The following is a 14,953-nucleotide window of genomic DNA, read 5'->3' on the forward strand; positions in this document are numbered from 1 at the left end:
CGGCCCCTAGTTTGGGAAGCCCTGCTCTAGACATAATGGATATTCGAATGTTGTTCCTTGCTTCAGTTGCCTGTATTGCCAATGAATTTTATTACTCTCAGAAAATATACACACTTATCTGAATACAAGTAGTGTTTTTGTCAATAGACTTGACTATTATCGTAAAATCATGGTACCATTGATAGAAAGCGTCAGACAACTCCTTGGCTATCTTTTCTTATGGTCATTTGTACTAAGTGTACAACTGACTGTGTCACAAGTTGCTATTATTTTCATTGATAGCTATAAACTATCAATTAATTTGTGTACATATACTGTTGGTTTGTGGCTTTATTCTGATATTTCTATTGAAGCTTATTTCCTATTTTACTGGGTTTTAATGGACTAAAACTAAAAAAAATATGTTATTTTCGATTTTAGAATGTATTCGGAAATGGCCATCCCTGCTCAAACCTCAAATAAGTTAGACATTTATGGACCTCAGGGGCTTGGAGTCAAAGTTTTTAATATATTGATATTATATGATTATATTGATATGATTCTTTCCACAGCAAGTATTTTTTTGGTCCTTTGAACATTTTAGGAATTATTTCGTACATATCCCACTTACCGTAATATGCATATAACTGTTTTTTTCAAGTTTTATATCTATTCTATTGATAGATATATTTATTAAATATATGTTTTTTTTATAATCAGTATATAATTTTATTGAAAGACTAATTAATTCGTTCTTGGGGTTTCGTGCTGCAATGGCAATATCACATTCTTCTATTCATTCTAAAATGAGTAATGCTTATTGGCACCAAAAAATTTTCTTCCAGATAATGCCATTGAATTCCAATTGTCTAGGCTCATATACTTAACAACAAACAACATGCTTTAAATTACTTGATTATGCAATAATATTCCTTGCAACAATATAACCCATTCGTTACACACTGTGTGAGGCTACGACATATGTCTGGCCCATGCCAGAACCATTTTTAATATTTTAGACCTGTGTTGTCATCAAAGCCTGGGCAATATGCTATTTATTTAATCTTACTTCTGATACTATTTTTTAGCAAATATGGCAGAAAAAATAAAATTTTCTAAGATGAATCACTGGTTGTCCAAAGTTGTAGCAGACTTTCAAGAATTGTCAACTGAAGATAAAATTACAGCATTGGATGGGATTATAGATGCATGTGAAGCACCCGAACTGAAATATCTTTCAGATCGTCTGGAAATATTTTTGAAGCGGGACTTTGTTCGATTTCTTCCAACAGAAATATGTATTTATCTTCTGAGCTGGCTAGATCCCATTTCATTAGGACGATGCTGCCTAGTCAGTAAAACTTGGAATGAAGCTGTTTCTGCGTGTCAGCCAGCATGGTTAAAAGCATGCAAGACTATCGGGTGGAAAGTGGATGATTCCATAATGTCTGGAGGTTATTGGAAAAAAACTTACCAGCGAGCTCTGATAAGACTACAGCAATTAAAAAGTGGTTCTGCTTTTAAGGTATTAACTTTACTTGGACATACGGCTCGTGTATATACTCTTCGATACAACGGAAATAATTTGATGGCGTCTGGTTCAGATGACCGAAGCGTGAGACTTTGGGATGTGGTAACCGGAGAATGTTTACAGATTATACAGACTCATACATGTGCAGATCTTGCATTTGATGAATATTTTGTGTACACTGCTTCTTTCGATAACACGATTGGATGTTGGGAGTGGAGTTCGGGAGACATGATTCGGAATTATAGAGGACATACTGGGGCTGTTTTTAGCGTCTCTTATGACAATGAAAGAGAGTTGCTTGTATCTGGATCGGCAGATAAAACAGTTCGTTTATGGCAACTTTCAACAGGTGAACAAATAAACATGTATCATGGACATAGAGAATGGGTAACAAAAGTCATTTTAAGAAAGAGTGAAGTTGATTCCCTTCACCATAAGCCTGGTGATTATGTTATCTTATCTATGGACAAGGTTGAGATAAGAATATGGCTGATAAGTGAGGAGGTCAACTGTCAAAGTTTATGTGAATTATCAGCTACTGATTGTAGTGATAAACTTTTATCAAATTCAATGCCATCTTATCCTACTACTCCTCTTAATACTGATGATAACAATGAACATTGCTTCCTTCATCCGCAACTTCTTTTTGATGGCACACGGATTATGTGCTCATCCGAGCGAGGAGTATTGGAATGGGATTTTAAAGACTATACTCTAACTCGAGTAACTCCTCATCAAAACGACCCATCTTTTCTACTTGGAGCGGGTAAAACTATGTTTTTTGCTGCAGACACTCGAGAAAACTGTTTGTTTATTAGAGTGCTTGATAGCACCACAGAATCGCAACATCCTAATTTGTTAAACCGTAAAAAACTAGTGTTAGAAAATAATCCCTCAGTTAGTCACCCAAGTCCTAGTCCGGAAACGGTCGACTATGAAGTCGAATCAGAGCCCTGTAAGGCTTGTTGCAGCAGTTCATTACCTGAACAATCATTAAAACTTCCAAAATTTTCGACGAAACTAAGCCTGGAAGTTACTGAAACCCCAAATACAGACGATTCTGCAAGACATCATGGTATACCTAATAGTAGTAGCACAGTTGAAGATGAATTAATTAACGATATCAATTATAACAGTATTAAATTACCAAAATCAAAGACTGACAGTCATATTCCTACTGTAATATCTAATAACATAACTCCCGACGATGGAGGCACTTTTCAACTCCAACAGAATGTTGGAACGGAAAGTCTTCCAGGCGTTTTGGGGCGGTGGAATTTACCTATGTGTCGTTGGTCAAAACGAGGTTCAAATTATGTTTGTGGAGATCAATCGTGGTTGAATGGTTTTAGTGATGCGAACCATTCCGGTTTAGTATTTGCAGCGGCGTTACCAGACCATTCTATATATTTATTACAATGGTCTGATTGTTCATAGTATTATTGTTGTTAAATAATCATAGCCTGAGAGAATTTAAAATAAATATATAAAATATATGTAATGTTCTATTTATTAAAAAAAGCATTGGATATTCAGATAAACAAAACTACTGCCATTTTAGTTTTCAATACAGTAACAGCACAATTTTGGGAATATTGGTGATTACTGAAAAAGGGGATAATTGTAATATATGGATTGAGCACAGAAAAAGAGTACGAGTAGATTGTTAGAAGCGGATTATTCCCAGCAGTAGTCCAAACCCCTAATTTAGATTTGTCGATATTCCTTTATTCCTAGGCTAAATATTTCCACTGCATATTGAGACTAACTATAATATAGGTGCATCAGCGGCATGGCAATTAATGATAGGTAGCCTCCAAGTAAAGTGTTTTTTTTATTGGAAGTGACATCCGATTTTTGTACACTTTGTTGTTTAGAAAAATATAAAATATTATTGATATACAAAAATAGTTATGGTAGTTGATAATAGCTAAAATGTAACAGTTTCCATCATTAATATTTTGCTTTCAACAAGATTTTTCAACCAGATTTCACGAAATCTTGATTTTCCTGGCCTGAAAATATATATGATGTAAGGATAGAGATTTTGTGTAAAAATAAATACAACAACAGTCATTACAAAATCACTTACTTATGGACTAATCTGTTTCCTTCGAATATGTAAAATACTTCAACAGGCAAAGTCTGTAAAAATGAAGTTTATTATTGGTCGCTGACAATGACACTATATACATACAAATGCTCAGGGGAAATCAATATTTCAAGATACTTAATTCTTTATGACATCATGAAAATTTTTTCATAAAGTATTCTTTTAGCATCGGTTTCGCCAATGCGGTGTTTCTCTTTAATATATAACTATACTAGATTAATCAATTTTCAATTTTGATTACTTGAAGAAAATTATCTGACAGTGAAGAATTACTTGGAAAATTGCACACAATTATCATGGTCCATGTCCATTCATTCGTATTACTTTTTGCTTTCTCGTTTTAATAATGTGTTCTCATACCATATGATTGCGCCTGAATGTTTTTTTATATCGTTCTTTTTATCATCAGAGTTCAAAATGGAACATTCGAAGGCAATCAAACTGAGGACCTTAGCACTGAGATTTCACTAACTATTTTAAAACCATTTGACAAAATGAATGTCATAGTTCTGACCAAGTCTATGCTAGCTTATGGAGATAGTACAAAACATTTGCACTTGCACATATAGTAGTACCCTTCAAATGCCTCACTTTAGTTTATTCTACTAGACTTTAGAATTGTTGACAAAATTTTGAAGCGTTTACCTTAGGTTTAATCTTCGAAAGACTGATTGTAAAGTAGACACAGGCAGTTGCTCTAGGTATTGGTTTTCTTCTAGTTGGTATGCTCCATCTTACTCTATATTTATGTCGAATATCATAATCAAATTCTGTGTCACCCATATAATCGATACAGTATAACCATGCTGAATCTCGCTTCCAAGTCTGTTATAGTAAAATATATCTAATATGAATATATTGTATTATGAAAAATGTTTCATATAGGTAATCGGCGAAGAACTAGAATAACAAGTTAATATGCTGCAAGAGGATATCCGAACTCCTTGCTCTTGTAGAACCTGAAAACTATTTATAGTCTATAAAATTAAACAATTACCGTAACTTGTTAGCTATTACAGATCCAGCCTTAACTTATCACCAGTCAAAGATTGTACATATAGGTACTCCTAAAGTATGCACACCAAGATGTCTCACAACCTGAATCTAACCTGGTACACAACCTGAGTTCACGTTGTGCGCCATCTTGGTGTGCATACTTCAGGAGGACCTACATAATTGGCTTCAACATTTGAGAGCATAGTTTAGTGAAGTTCTCTATATAATACACATTTGCATACACATTACACATATATAAAATTTAGCACAAAGAGCAAAATTCAAGACATACAGCGATGAACTTCTCTATCTGACCCACTCCATTTTCTGGAGTGAAGTTTTCACAAGACGACCATTCTATGTTTGGAATTCCAAAGTCTTCTTTATCTTCAAATATTATTGGAAGGTTGGCCTGAAAATATATATATATATATACGGTCAGTGATGAGCTAGAAAAATCGTAACAACCGGAACGCACCAAATTCGTGAAAATGTAATATATATTTACAACACGGCGCTACCAGTAATTTTGTCTATCGTAAGATAGAGCCGAAGAACTACAATGAAATTATCTGAAATATGACTTTTTAAAATTGAAAGAATATTCATACTAATTCAATACAAATGTTCACAAGGGTCAAAGGTCGGCAAAACATTCATTATACATTACTGCTGTGCACTAATTATTTGCCAGCTGAAATGTAAAAATAATTATGATGCAACAAAACATCAATTAATAACTAAGTTTCCCGAGGAAACCAGACTTTTCGAACCATAATTTTATTTTAACAACAGGAACGCAATGAACTGTCCAACAACCGGAACGCCGTTGGTATATGAAGCTTCAAGGCCTATCCAAGCCAGATTTGACATATCATATAAAATATACATACCAAATTATGTCTAATTTCAACTGAAACATCATGAACAGCTTTTGCTATTACGTCGTCGACTATTTTGAATGCTTCCTCATCAAATTCAGCAGGATCTTCATCACTCCATCTTACAGGCATTTTTTAGTCACAACAACTATACAGTAGTATCCCTAAAACCTTTAAACCTATCAATATGGTACTATGAAATTAATGATAACAAGGTAAAAATAGTGAGACACAAATGAAAGTCGCACAATTCACAACACAGTGATGAAAATGATTTATGAAAACTACAGGATTACATTAAAATATACCTAGTTCTCCAGTAAGCTATTGAATATAATCATCAACAAATATGAGCAGGTAGTCTAATCCAATGATCAGATTTTAGAATTCATATAAGTTTTATTGTCTATCATTGAAGGCAAGCGGATTTAAAATGTTCTCCCGTATGACCTTGTAAGCAATTCTTTCAACAGAACAAATTATCTGAATTTATTATCAAATATCCAGAGGGTTCAGACCGAACTCTAGAAGAGTAATTTTAGTTTGTTCCTGTATTTTAATTCCTTCTTGATCCCATTTATCCTTAGCTTCATCAATTTTTCCAATAAGTGAATCAAGCGAAGCCGTAAGGACTCCTTCGTATGATATTTCCATTTCATCGATTCTTTTTTCCAATATTCTGATTGTTTCGTTTTTTTCCTGTTCCATTTCTTCTTTTTCTCGTTTCGTTGTTTCAAGCTCTTGTCTTGCATTCGCTACTTGTTGTCTTAGATGTTCTACTTCTGTGTTTAGTTCTCGCATTCTAATGTCCATATCCGTGTGCATCGTTTTATATTGTCGAGTCAACTCTGCACTGACATCTTTTTGTTCCAATTTCTGCTCCTCAAGATTTTCCTCCATTTCATGAAGACGATTCTTCCAATCTGATGCTTGGGCTTGTGATCTCCGAGCAATTTCATTTCGATGAGCGAGATGTTCTTTCAGAATTTCAATTTCTCTAACAGTCTTTTTAAATTTGTCTTCTTCTTTTGCTACATCCTTCTTTTTGCCCTTCTTTCCTTTCTTTCCCTTGCCCTTTTTCTTTTTTGGTGGCATTTTATTTATTTACTATAATAGAATTTGATAGTGCTTGAATAAATAAGAAGTAAAATAAAGCATAATGTATATCAGGGGTCGGGAACCCATGGCTCGCGAGCCATATATGGCTCTTTTGATGGCGGCATAAATATGGCTCCCAGAAAAATCTAATATTGTAAGGCTAAGCTTACAATTGTTAACGAGTTTTCAAACCTATTTATAGCCAAATTTGCCAAGACGTTTGAAAACGTGCGCCCAGCGCATGTCTATGTTATTTGAGAGAATTACCAGACAAGCATTGTGACAAAACTAGGGGATTCTGGAATCTATTTTGTGACGCCACAAAGTGTTATAGTTTCGGAGCTATAGAGAAAAGCTTTTCGTCCGTTTGTACGTACTAATTACAGTATTTGTCATATTTAAATCAAACTAGTACAGAGATGCCTAAACGAAAGAAGGGTGATGGTGATGTGTATCGTAGATTTCAACTTGGCTGCATGTGAGCAGCCGTTGAAGCATCAGAAGTCACATTAAATGTATATTGACATTGTATTTGTTGACTTTTGAGTAAAATTTCAGGCCTGAAATGCTGTATGGCTCGCACGGAAATGCAATTGAAAATATGTACCTTTTATGGCTCTCTTGACCAAAAAGGTTCTCGACCCCTGATGTATATGATATATGGTAAAATCATGACAAAAAATCAGGCTGTGAGATTAGTTATTGCTAAAAATATTTGATGGTCTAATCACACTTTTGTGTACCTATAAAGCGTTAACAACTTATCTATCTATCTTAACTATCTAACAATATGAGATTAATTGTAACCAAAGTATTTCACATTACAAAAATATTATTCATTTGCAATATTTCAGTCATTTTCAATCCAAATATGGTTTCATGATGAGTCAACATAGGCTTTCCATTTTTTTTTGTATTGGCAGCAGTCAGTTCTTTTTGTCGGCTTTCCTCTCCTCCGGGATAAATATGTAAATCCTCCTCCTCCTCCTAATATACCTTAATACAGCTGTTCATTTCTCTCTGTCACGCATTAATACCGTACACATATAAAATTCCATTCCAGTTGTTATTATTATTTCTTATACATATAGAAACAAGTCATAGCTTAAAATAGTTACTAGTTCGCTTACTACATACCGGTAGCCTTGTACGAGCGGCAGAACACAAAATAAAACTCTCAGCCGAACGAAGCGTGTCGCGTTGTCATGGAGTTCTGATACACTTGATATTTTCAAGAATAATAATCCGGCCCTTGACCCCTTTGACAGTTTTCGTGACCTGGCTTCAATGACATTTATTGTCATTGCTGGCACCAACGACTAACATACGCCTGGCACTTTCCAAACGAGTTTACTTGTTTCATAACTATTTTTCATCACTACTACTAAACTGGAACGCTCCAGAAGACAAAACGACCAATGGTATTTTGATTTATAAGGTACCGGTACCAAAATTTCGGAAACACATCTAAAACATACAAACAGATAGCGACTCCAATATTTACAAGTTACAACCATGTCTGAAAATCTGTCTTGAGTACCGGTACCAGTATGTAAAGGGACACAACCATTGCGTCATGTTCCCAATCATGCTGTGCCGAATGCACTACAGGAGTGGTGACTCCTCTACGGCCCATGGGCCGGGGCCACATGGGCCGTGGCCCATAGCTTGATGGGCCGCGGCCCCATCAGGAAAAATTCAATTATCTTAACAAAATTTTCAATTTTTACCAAATTGTCAATATTCTAACCAAAAAAACATACTCCTGTAGTATGTGTACCAGGTTAGGGTTAGGACAAAAAAAATTCAGATTTTTTACATTATAGTTCTATTATGAGTTCGGGGACTGTCTGTGTTAGCCAAGTGAATAGTTTCTTTACACAACTTGATGGGCCCCGGCCCATGGGCCGCAGAGGAGTCACCACTCCCACTCCGAATGCATACCGGTATCCGATGGAAATGACCTGCGACAAAATTTGATTTTGGTAACTTGAAATTCTATAGAGGTAGTCTCATTAAGCTTGCTTAATTAGTAGGTACCGCTAGTAGCCTAGTTCTGTTGTAGTCAGCAATCAGCATATTCAGATATTACTGTATTACCGGTACCACAGTCAGGCAGTTGGATTATAAGAAGGATTTACAGATTTCTGGATTTATTAGACCCTATAATTTGTATTTGGCTTTTATCCAGTACCGGTACCGCACCATGTTCTTATATCTAATCATAATATTATTTTATAACTGAATAAAAGCTGTAAATGTCATCTGTATAAACATTTCTCAAAATATTTCGCAATGATTTTTCAGATATCCACAATCAAACAAAACTGGACCCTGTCACCAAACAGAATGCTCACTTGTTAAGTGTTAATAATATTCCATATCTGAAACAATTGAATCGTAATTCTGTAATTATTTCTTCCCAGTGATTTTCACTTACAGACTTAGCAGTGGCATACAAGGCCTTTTGGCGTAAAATACATTAGTGATTTGTACTCCTGGACTGAATAATAATAATTTCCTCTTTTTTCAACAAATATTATTTGAACCATATCTCTTTTTATCTTTGCAGGTATTGTTTTGTATATAGCAAGGGTATTCACAGAAAGAGATCATGAATGATGAAGAGATAAGTGAATATTTTTTGTCGGAATTACGAAACAGTACTCAATCATCTCCCGCAGTTGCTGCAATCAAAACTCTAATAGAATATCTGAGAAAGGATCATGCTGAAACATTATCAGGATTACGAGATAATCTAAAAAGTGCAATAGAAGTGCTTGTGAGGACTGACTGCACAGGAATTACACCTATCTTGTCTGGATCGGAACTGTTTCTTCGCTTTATCACCCTATCTTCTTTAGAACACTCAGACTTCGATAAAGTGAAGGATATTCTAATAAGCCGTGGTGAAATGTTCCTGCAAAAAATATCATCCAGCAGACAAAAAATTGCCAGACTTGGGTTGCCATTTTTGAATGATGGTATCAAAGTTCTTGTTCATTCATATTCAAGAGTAGTTTTGAACATGTTAATCAAAGCTATGGAAGCTCAAAAGCGTTTCACTGTTTTTGTCACTGAATCACGACCAGACATGAGTGGTAATATAATGGCGGAAAAATTAAGAGAACATGGCATCCCAGTGACTGTAATTCTTGACTCAGCTGCTGGTTATGTTATGGAAAAAATAGACCTTGTATTGATTGGTGCTGAAGGTGTGGTAGAAAACGGTGGGATTATGAACAAGATAGGAAGTTACCAAATTGCTGTTTGTGCAAAGGCACATAATAAACCCTTGTATGTTGCTGCCGAGAGCATTAAATTCGTTCGCCTTTATCCATTAAATCAGCAAGATGTACCGAATGAAATAAAATACAAAGCATCAACAATCAAGTCCAAGAATCTTGACCAAGAACATCCTAATGTAGACTACACTCCTCCATCTTATATCACTTTACTAATAACTGATTTGGGTGTCCTGACACCTTCTGCTGTAAGTGATGAACTTATCAAACTATACTTATAAAGTTGTAATGGTTGGAGGTTGAATATTCGCATCTGGGAGATACCACCAATACAGAATGGTGGCCAGTATTCCGAGAGTCATAAAAATTTTTGTCAAGATCTTGCAAGTCTGCATGGAATGCTATATGGCCATGTTCAGGTCATTTTAATAACACATCAAAGGTGCAATGTGGCATATCAATATTGGTGATAATTATTCGGATTCTAATTTTATTTTTAATTGGCGCGGTTTTGATTGAAGTTTTTGTTGTATGATCTGTTATATCACAGCAAAATTATTACTTTATAAAATGAATTTCAGAGGACTATAAGAGTACTTTCGAATGTCTTGCTTTGGTTTAGGAGAATTTGCTCAGAGTTGAGTCATTCATCTGAGCAAAATTGAAGGAGACCACTGAAATTCCAGCTTTCAGCTATTCCAGTCGCGAATGAATTAATAATCCAGAGAAAAGAATTAATAATGGGAAGAAAAATATTTGTTCCAGAATGCGGGACCCCCAAGTAAAGTTAATGATTATTGCCACATCGTCAGAATACAGATGTTTTTTTTATTCAGAAATGGAAAATTCTTTAGCTCTGCGTGCCTATGGGACATATCCGTTGATATGTCGGGTAGAATTATATTTGGTGAAGATGTGAGTTCTATCAAGTCATATCGACTTTTTTTCTACACATCAATTCACGTACTGGGTTGCAGTGTGGAAAAATTTGGTTTACCCATAATGTAATTTATAATCAGATGCCATGCCCATACCTCAAAATTCATTGCTCTTGCCGGCTGTATTTTGAACTATACAATGTTACTGAACACAAATAAAATCTCAGTATCTGTATTTACAGAGAGTAAAAAATTCATCTCCACAAACAAATATGAACAAGTGTCTCGCATTTAAAAAACTCTATCATTTGCTTTTGTTTTATATTAAATCTGCAATGAATCGAATCTATATTTGTGCATTTAAAAAGGGAGAAACAATCTCAATTTGAGAACTTCGGGGGGGTTTAGGATGAATGTACATCAGCATTCCAACAAGCAAGGCAGAACATATAAAAAAGTTACACCTGCAATTCAGGTCATCTGTTCAGTCACCCCACGAACATTGAGACAGTTATTTTAGAGCCCAATGTCTGGGAAAACAAGACAGCGTCACCCTGGTCAACCATGACTCCACTCTTGGTTGATGTGCTTATTCATACCATCCACATCAATACTACTTCACCGGTTTCTTCTTCTGCCCTCCTTAGCAGGGGGTCGTTGTGATTCTTCACCACTAGATGATGAACTTTCACTGGAGTCAGAATCTGACGATGAATCGGAGGTAGCATCATCTGATGATTCTTCTTCAGAAGACGAAGAGTCATGCCTTGATGATTTTTTAACTTTTGCACTCTTAGCATCAACTTTCATTTTTTTTTTGGGAAGCTCATTTTCACTTTCACTGCTTGAACCATCTGGGGCGGCCTTAGGCGAAGGTCGTCGTTTATGAATTAAAGTAACTTTTGAGCGTACTGCCCGCTTTGCTGGGGATGGTGAGGAATCTGATGATGGACTTGTTGATGGAGATTTTGGTATTCTCTGTCTTTTAGGAGATTCATCTTCACTTGATGATTCCTTATTTGACATTGATGAATTCTCATCAGACGAACTTGAAGTCTCTCGTTTTAACAGCGATTGTTTCTTTTTAGACTTAGAGTCATTACTACCATGATTAGGACTTTCTTTGCGTCCAACTTTGTTAGATGATTTCTTTGAATTAATTACAGACCCTCTTTGACGCGATGAAGCAGGGCTCCTACTGTGATTTGATGAGTGTGATTGCTTGGGTTTATTCGAATTTCTGTCTGAATCAGAGTGATCAGAAGTATTATCCGTTGACGAATCACTCTCTTTTTCAGGAAAATTATTTTTTGCTTTCGAATCCTTATACTTAGATCCTGGAGAACTTCCGTGGCGACCAATTTTACGCTCTTTAGAGCTGTAACGCTGCCTCGCTACTCGTTTATCATTTGATGCGAGTTGCCGTGCTGGACTATTGGAGTCTCTGTGCTGGTCTTTAGAACTGTGGTCCTTTTCTAATCTGTTGCGTGATGATCCTTTAGATCTTCTTGGACTACTGGAACTATCTCGTTTCTCTTTAGAATTGCGATCCATTTTCAAAACATTTGGGCTCCTAGAGCGGTCTCGTCTTTCCACATGGTGGTGGCTGTTTTCCGATCTGTTTTTTGATGAATTTTTAGATTTCTCTGGACTTCTAGAATCTTCATGTCTAACTTCAGATTGGTTCTTGCTTGATCTATATCCTCTTGATTCTTTGGATCTTCTCGGACTTCTAGAACCTGTGTGGGTCTCGTGGCGGTCTCTCTTTGATCTCCTGCCTGACAAGTCTTTAGATCTTCTTGGGCTTCTTGAATCTCGATGTCTTTCTTCAGATTTTGACTCATCTGGCAAGGCTTTAGATCTTATTGGACTACTTGAGACTCTGTTTCGATCTTTCAAATTATCATCTTTCCTAGATCTATTATTTGGTGAGTGTCGGTGACTGCTAAGACTTTCAGAATCTTTACGTCCCTCCTGAGAGCGGCGGTCTTCTCCTGATTTTTGAGGACTTTTAGAGTCCCGGTGTCGCCCTGCCCTGGACATCCGGTCCGATGAGTCTCTAGTTTGTTTCAGACTTATAGGGCTTCCTTGTCGCTCATGAGAATGGTGCTCTATCCTAGATCCATAAATGGATGGTTCTTGGTTCCTTTTTGGACTTCGACTTCTATGCCTATCTAAGTTATCGTTCCTTTCTTTAGAACGATTTCTGCGAGAATTCCTATCAGGTGACCTACGCCATGTTTGAAAATATCTTCCTTGATTAGTTGGCTGTTTTTTCCGGTAACGAGTATCATCGTCACCTGAATCATGAGGGCTTCTTGTACGACGATCTTTAGAGCTTTTATACCTATCATCAATCTTATTTTCGACATCATGTGATTTGTGTTTTTTCTCAATATCTCTGGGAGAATTACTTGTCTTTCTCTTATTTCTGTGTTTTTTCGAATCATCTTCATCAGAGGGGGAGTTATCTCTTTTTTTCTTTGACCTCTTGCTTTTTCTTTCATCTTCGCTTTCATCATCAGATGATTCTTTTTTATGTTTCTTCTTTTTTTTCTTCTCACTTTCTTCTTCAGATGATGAGGATTCTCTTTTCTTTTTCTTCTTCTTAAACTTCTTACTTTTCTCTTGTTCAGGTGGCGGTGAATTACTTGGTGATCGAACGAGAGCATACTTTTGTTGCTTTCTTGCATTTCTTTCTTCGATTTCCCTCTCTCTTTGAAGTTTCCTTGCTTCGGGATCGAAAGCACTCCCTTTAATATAAGAGGCGCTGATACCAAATGCATTTCGTAGTTTTTCATTTTCTTGTTCTTTCATCTCCGCTATTTGATGAGTTTCAGTTGCAACTGGACGACCAGTAGAATCTTCTTTACCAGGCAATGCTTGCTCCTTTTCAAGTAACATCTGTCGAAAAACTGAAACCTTCTTATCTATCTCCTCTTCGTCGTATCCTTGTTCCTCCATGAGGTTCTAAACAATAACAAACAATTAATAAAATAAATGTGATAAATAATGGAGCAATAAGGAGATATACTTAAGAATTTTAAAATTTAGCTTTTTTGATAACTCTTTCTTCTTTGGCACAGAATTTAAATCGTGAAATATTTTCAACATATTTTTTCTGTAAAATACCGGTATGATAATCAACCCTTACCTGAAGTTCCATACATTTCAGCTCTACTCTTCGCTTCTTGTCATGAAGGAGAATTTCTGCATTTGGTTTTTTGTCAATTCTGTAAAATATGAAAGATTAACGACATAAACGGATTTTTCGAATTAGAGCATGAAAGACTCAAATTTACATTATTCGATGTAAGTTACATGCAAATCGGAGGCTACCTTACTCTCATTTATAACTTACCTTGATTCAAGTTGTTTGATCTCTTTTTCAGTTTTGTATCCAGTCCTCTCTTTCACACTACGAACTTGTGATAAGTTTCTTTGAACATATGCATTTGTCCCACTACCCCTAGCTGTTGCGAGTCCTATCCCGTTATACATATTCGATAAATCCTAAAACTCTTATATAACGTTACATGTACGGTACCTCGGTATCGCACGCAAAATTAAAACAGAATGACTGGGCCACGGCGAAACGCTGAAACAGAACTGACTTATTTGTCTAAAGTGAATCCCACGCGGAGAAAAATTTTAGAGATTAAAATGGGATTTTATGCGATATTGCAAATAGGCAATATTACCTTTTACAGAAGTAAATATATAATTAAAATATGGTTTTCATAATGTTGTTTTGTGTGTGTCGCAGAGACCTATATAAGCCATCGGGGTTCCTGGTCTAATTGACTAAATCAATTGCACCCATGGGCATTTGCAGCGTGGATATTTGTACCAGTGAACAACACACCCATGGACGTTTTCATAAGTATAAGTAAAAGTTTATTTCGACTCCATAATCAGCAATAGACGGTAATAATAGATAAAAATAAAAGTAACTGATTATAGAATCGGGAGAGCGAACAAAACCTCGAGTAAGGTTTGAAACGTACAGGTTTTAGATGGAAAGGTATTGATAAAAGAAGTAGTACGTGTTCGCTCACCCCAAAGTAAAAAAACTAATTAAGGCACGCACGCACGCACACACACACAATCATCTAGACATGATACTGTCGGAAGTGAAAAAAGCAAGACTTAAAATCAATTAAATTACTCAGTAAAAAGCAAAATATACAAACTAATGAAAAAAATAATGAATAAATTCTTTTGCCACACCA

At 35.8% G+C, this 14,953-nt stretch overlaps 5 protein-coding genes across 5 annotated transcripts; 2 read left to right on the forward strand and 3 right to left on the reverse strand.

The window, feature by feature from the left end:
- The first annotated feature begins 1,071 nt into the window (after positions 1-1,071).
- LOC144427192 (F-box/WD repeat-containing protein 2-like) lies at positions 1,072-3,006 on the forward strand. Its single transcript, XM_078116016.1, has one exon. It carries the CDS (start codon positions 1,073-1,075, stop codon positions 2,945-2,947), a length of 1,875 nt encoding a protein of 624 aa, XP_077972142.1. The 5' UTR covers position 1,072; the 3' UTR covers positions 2,948-3,006.
- A 79-nt stretch (positions 3,007-3,085) lies between these two features.
- LOC144427199 (A-kinase anchor protein 14-like) lies at positions 3,086-5,750 on the reverse strand. The gene is made up of 5 exons (XM_078116032.1): positions 5,513-5,750; positions 4,912-5,031; positions 4,269-4,448; positions 3,603-3,655; positions 3,086-3,525 (listed from the first exon to the last, which is right to left on the reverse strand). The coding sequence occupies exons 1-5, from the start codon at positions 5,630-5,632 to the stop codon at positions 3,441-3,443; spliced, it is 558 nt and encodes a 185-aa protein (XP_077972158.1). The 5' UTR covers positions 5,633-5,750; the 3' UTR covers positions 3,086-3,440.
- LOC144427198 (dynein regulatory complex protein 12-like) lies at positions 5,694-6,655 on the reverse strand. The gene has a single exon (XM_078116030.1). The coding sequence runs from the start codon at positions 6,593-6,595 to the stop codon at positions 5,996-5,998; it is 600 nt and encodes a 199-aa protein (XP_077972156.1). The 5' UTR covers positions 6,596-6,655; the 3' UTR covers positions 5,694-5,995.
- A 1,930-nt stretch (positions 6,656-8,585) lies between these two features.
- On the forward strand, positions 8,586-10,425 carry LOC144427194 (translation initiation factor eIF2B subunit alpha-like). The gene is made up of 2 exons (XM_078116025.1): positions 8,586-8,604; positions 9,171-10,425. Exon 2 carries the CDS (start codon positions 9,213-9,215, stop codon positions 10,122-10,124), a length of 912 nt encoding a protein of 303 aa, XP_077972151.1. The 5' UTR covers positions 8,586-8,604; positions 9,171-9,212; the 3' UTR covers positions 10,125-10,425.
- A 512-nt stretch (positions 10,426-10,937) lies between these two features.
- On the reverse strand, positions 10,938-14,327 carry LOC144427191 (uncharacterized). The gene is made up of 3 exons (XM_078116014.1): positions 14,083-14,327; positions 13,876-13,954; positions 10,938-13,691 (listed from the first exon to the last, which is right to left on the reverse strand). The coding sequence occupies exons 1-3, from the start codon at positions 14,220-14,222 to the stop codon at positions 11,340-11,342; spliced, it is 2,571 nt and encodes an 856-aa protein (XP_077972140.1). The 5' UTR covers positions 14,223-14,327; the 3' UTR covers positions 10,938-11,339.
- Positions 14,328-14,953: the final 626 nt, after the last annotated feature.

The sequence above is a fragment of the Styela clava genome, chromosome 9 (genome assembly GCF_964204865.1).
Source record: "Styela clava chromosome 9, kaStyClav1.hap1.2, whole genome shotgun sequence".
In the NCBI taxonomy this organism is placed as follows: Eukaryota; Metazoa; Chordata; class Ascidiacea; order Stolidobranchia; family Styelidae; genus Styela; species Styela clava.

Bases quoted from the DNA above. Each gene is read 5' to 3' on its own strand.
- LOC144427199 (XM_078116032.1), bottom strand. From the start codon at position 5,632: ATGCCTGTAAGATGGAGTGATGAAGATCCTGCTGAATTTGATGAGGAA. The intron at 5,032-5,512 runs GTATGTATATTT...ATATATTTTCAG, and splicing joins TTGAAATTAGACATAATTTG to GCCAACCTTCCAATAATATT. The intron at 3,526-3,602 runs GTAAGTGATTTT...ATATATTTTCAG, and splicing joins GGAAACAGATTAGTCCATAA to GCCAGGAAAATCAAGATTTC.
- LOC144427198 (XM_078116030.1), bottom strand. From the start codon at position 6,595: ATGCCACCAAAAAAGAAAAAGGGCAAGGGAAAGAAAGGAAAGAAGGGC.
- LOC144427191 (XM_078116014.1), bottom strand. From the start codon at position 14,222: ATGTATAACGGGATAGGACTCGCAACAGCTAGGGGTAGTGGGACAAAT. The intron at 13,955-14,082 runs GTAAGTTATAAA...CATATTTTACAG, and splicing joins ATCAAACAACTTGAATCAAG to AATTGACAAAAAACCAAATG. The intron at 13,692-13,875 runs GTAAGGGTTGAT...GTTATTGTTTAG, and splicing joins TGAAATGTATGGAACTTCAG to AACCTCATGGAGGAACAAGG.
- LOC144427192 (XM_078116016.1), top strand. From the start codon at position 1,073: ATGGCAGAAAAAATAAAATTTTCTAAGATGAATCACTGGTTGTCCAAA.
- LOC144427194 (XM_078116025.1), top strand. From the start codon at position 9,213: ATGAATGATGAAGAGATAAGTGAATATTTTTTGTCGGAATTACGAAAC.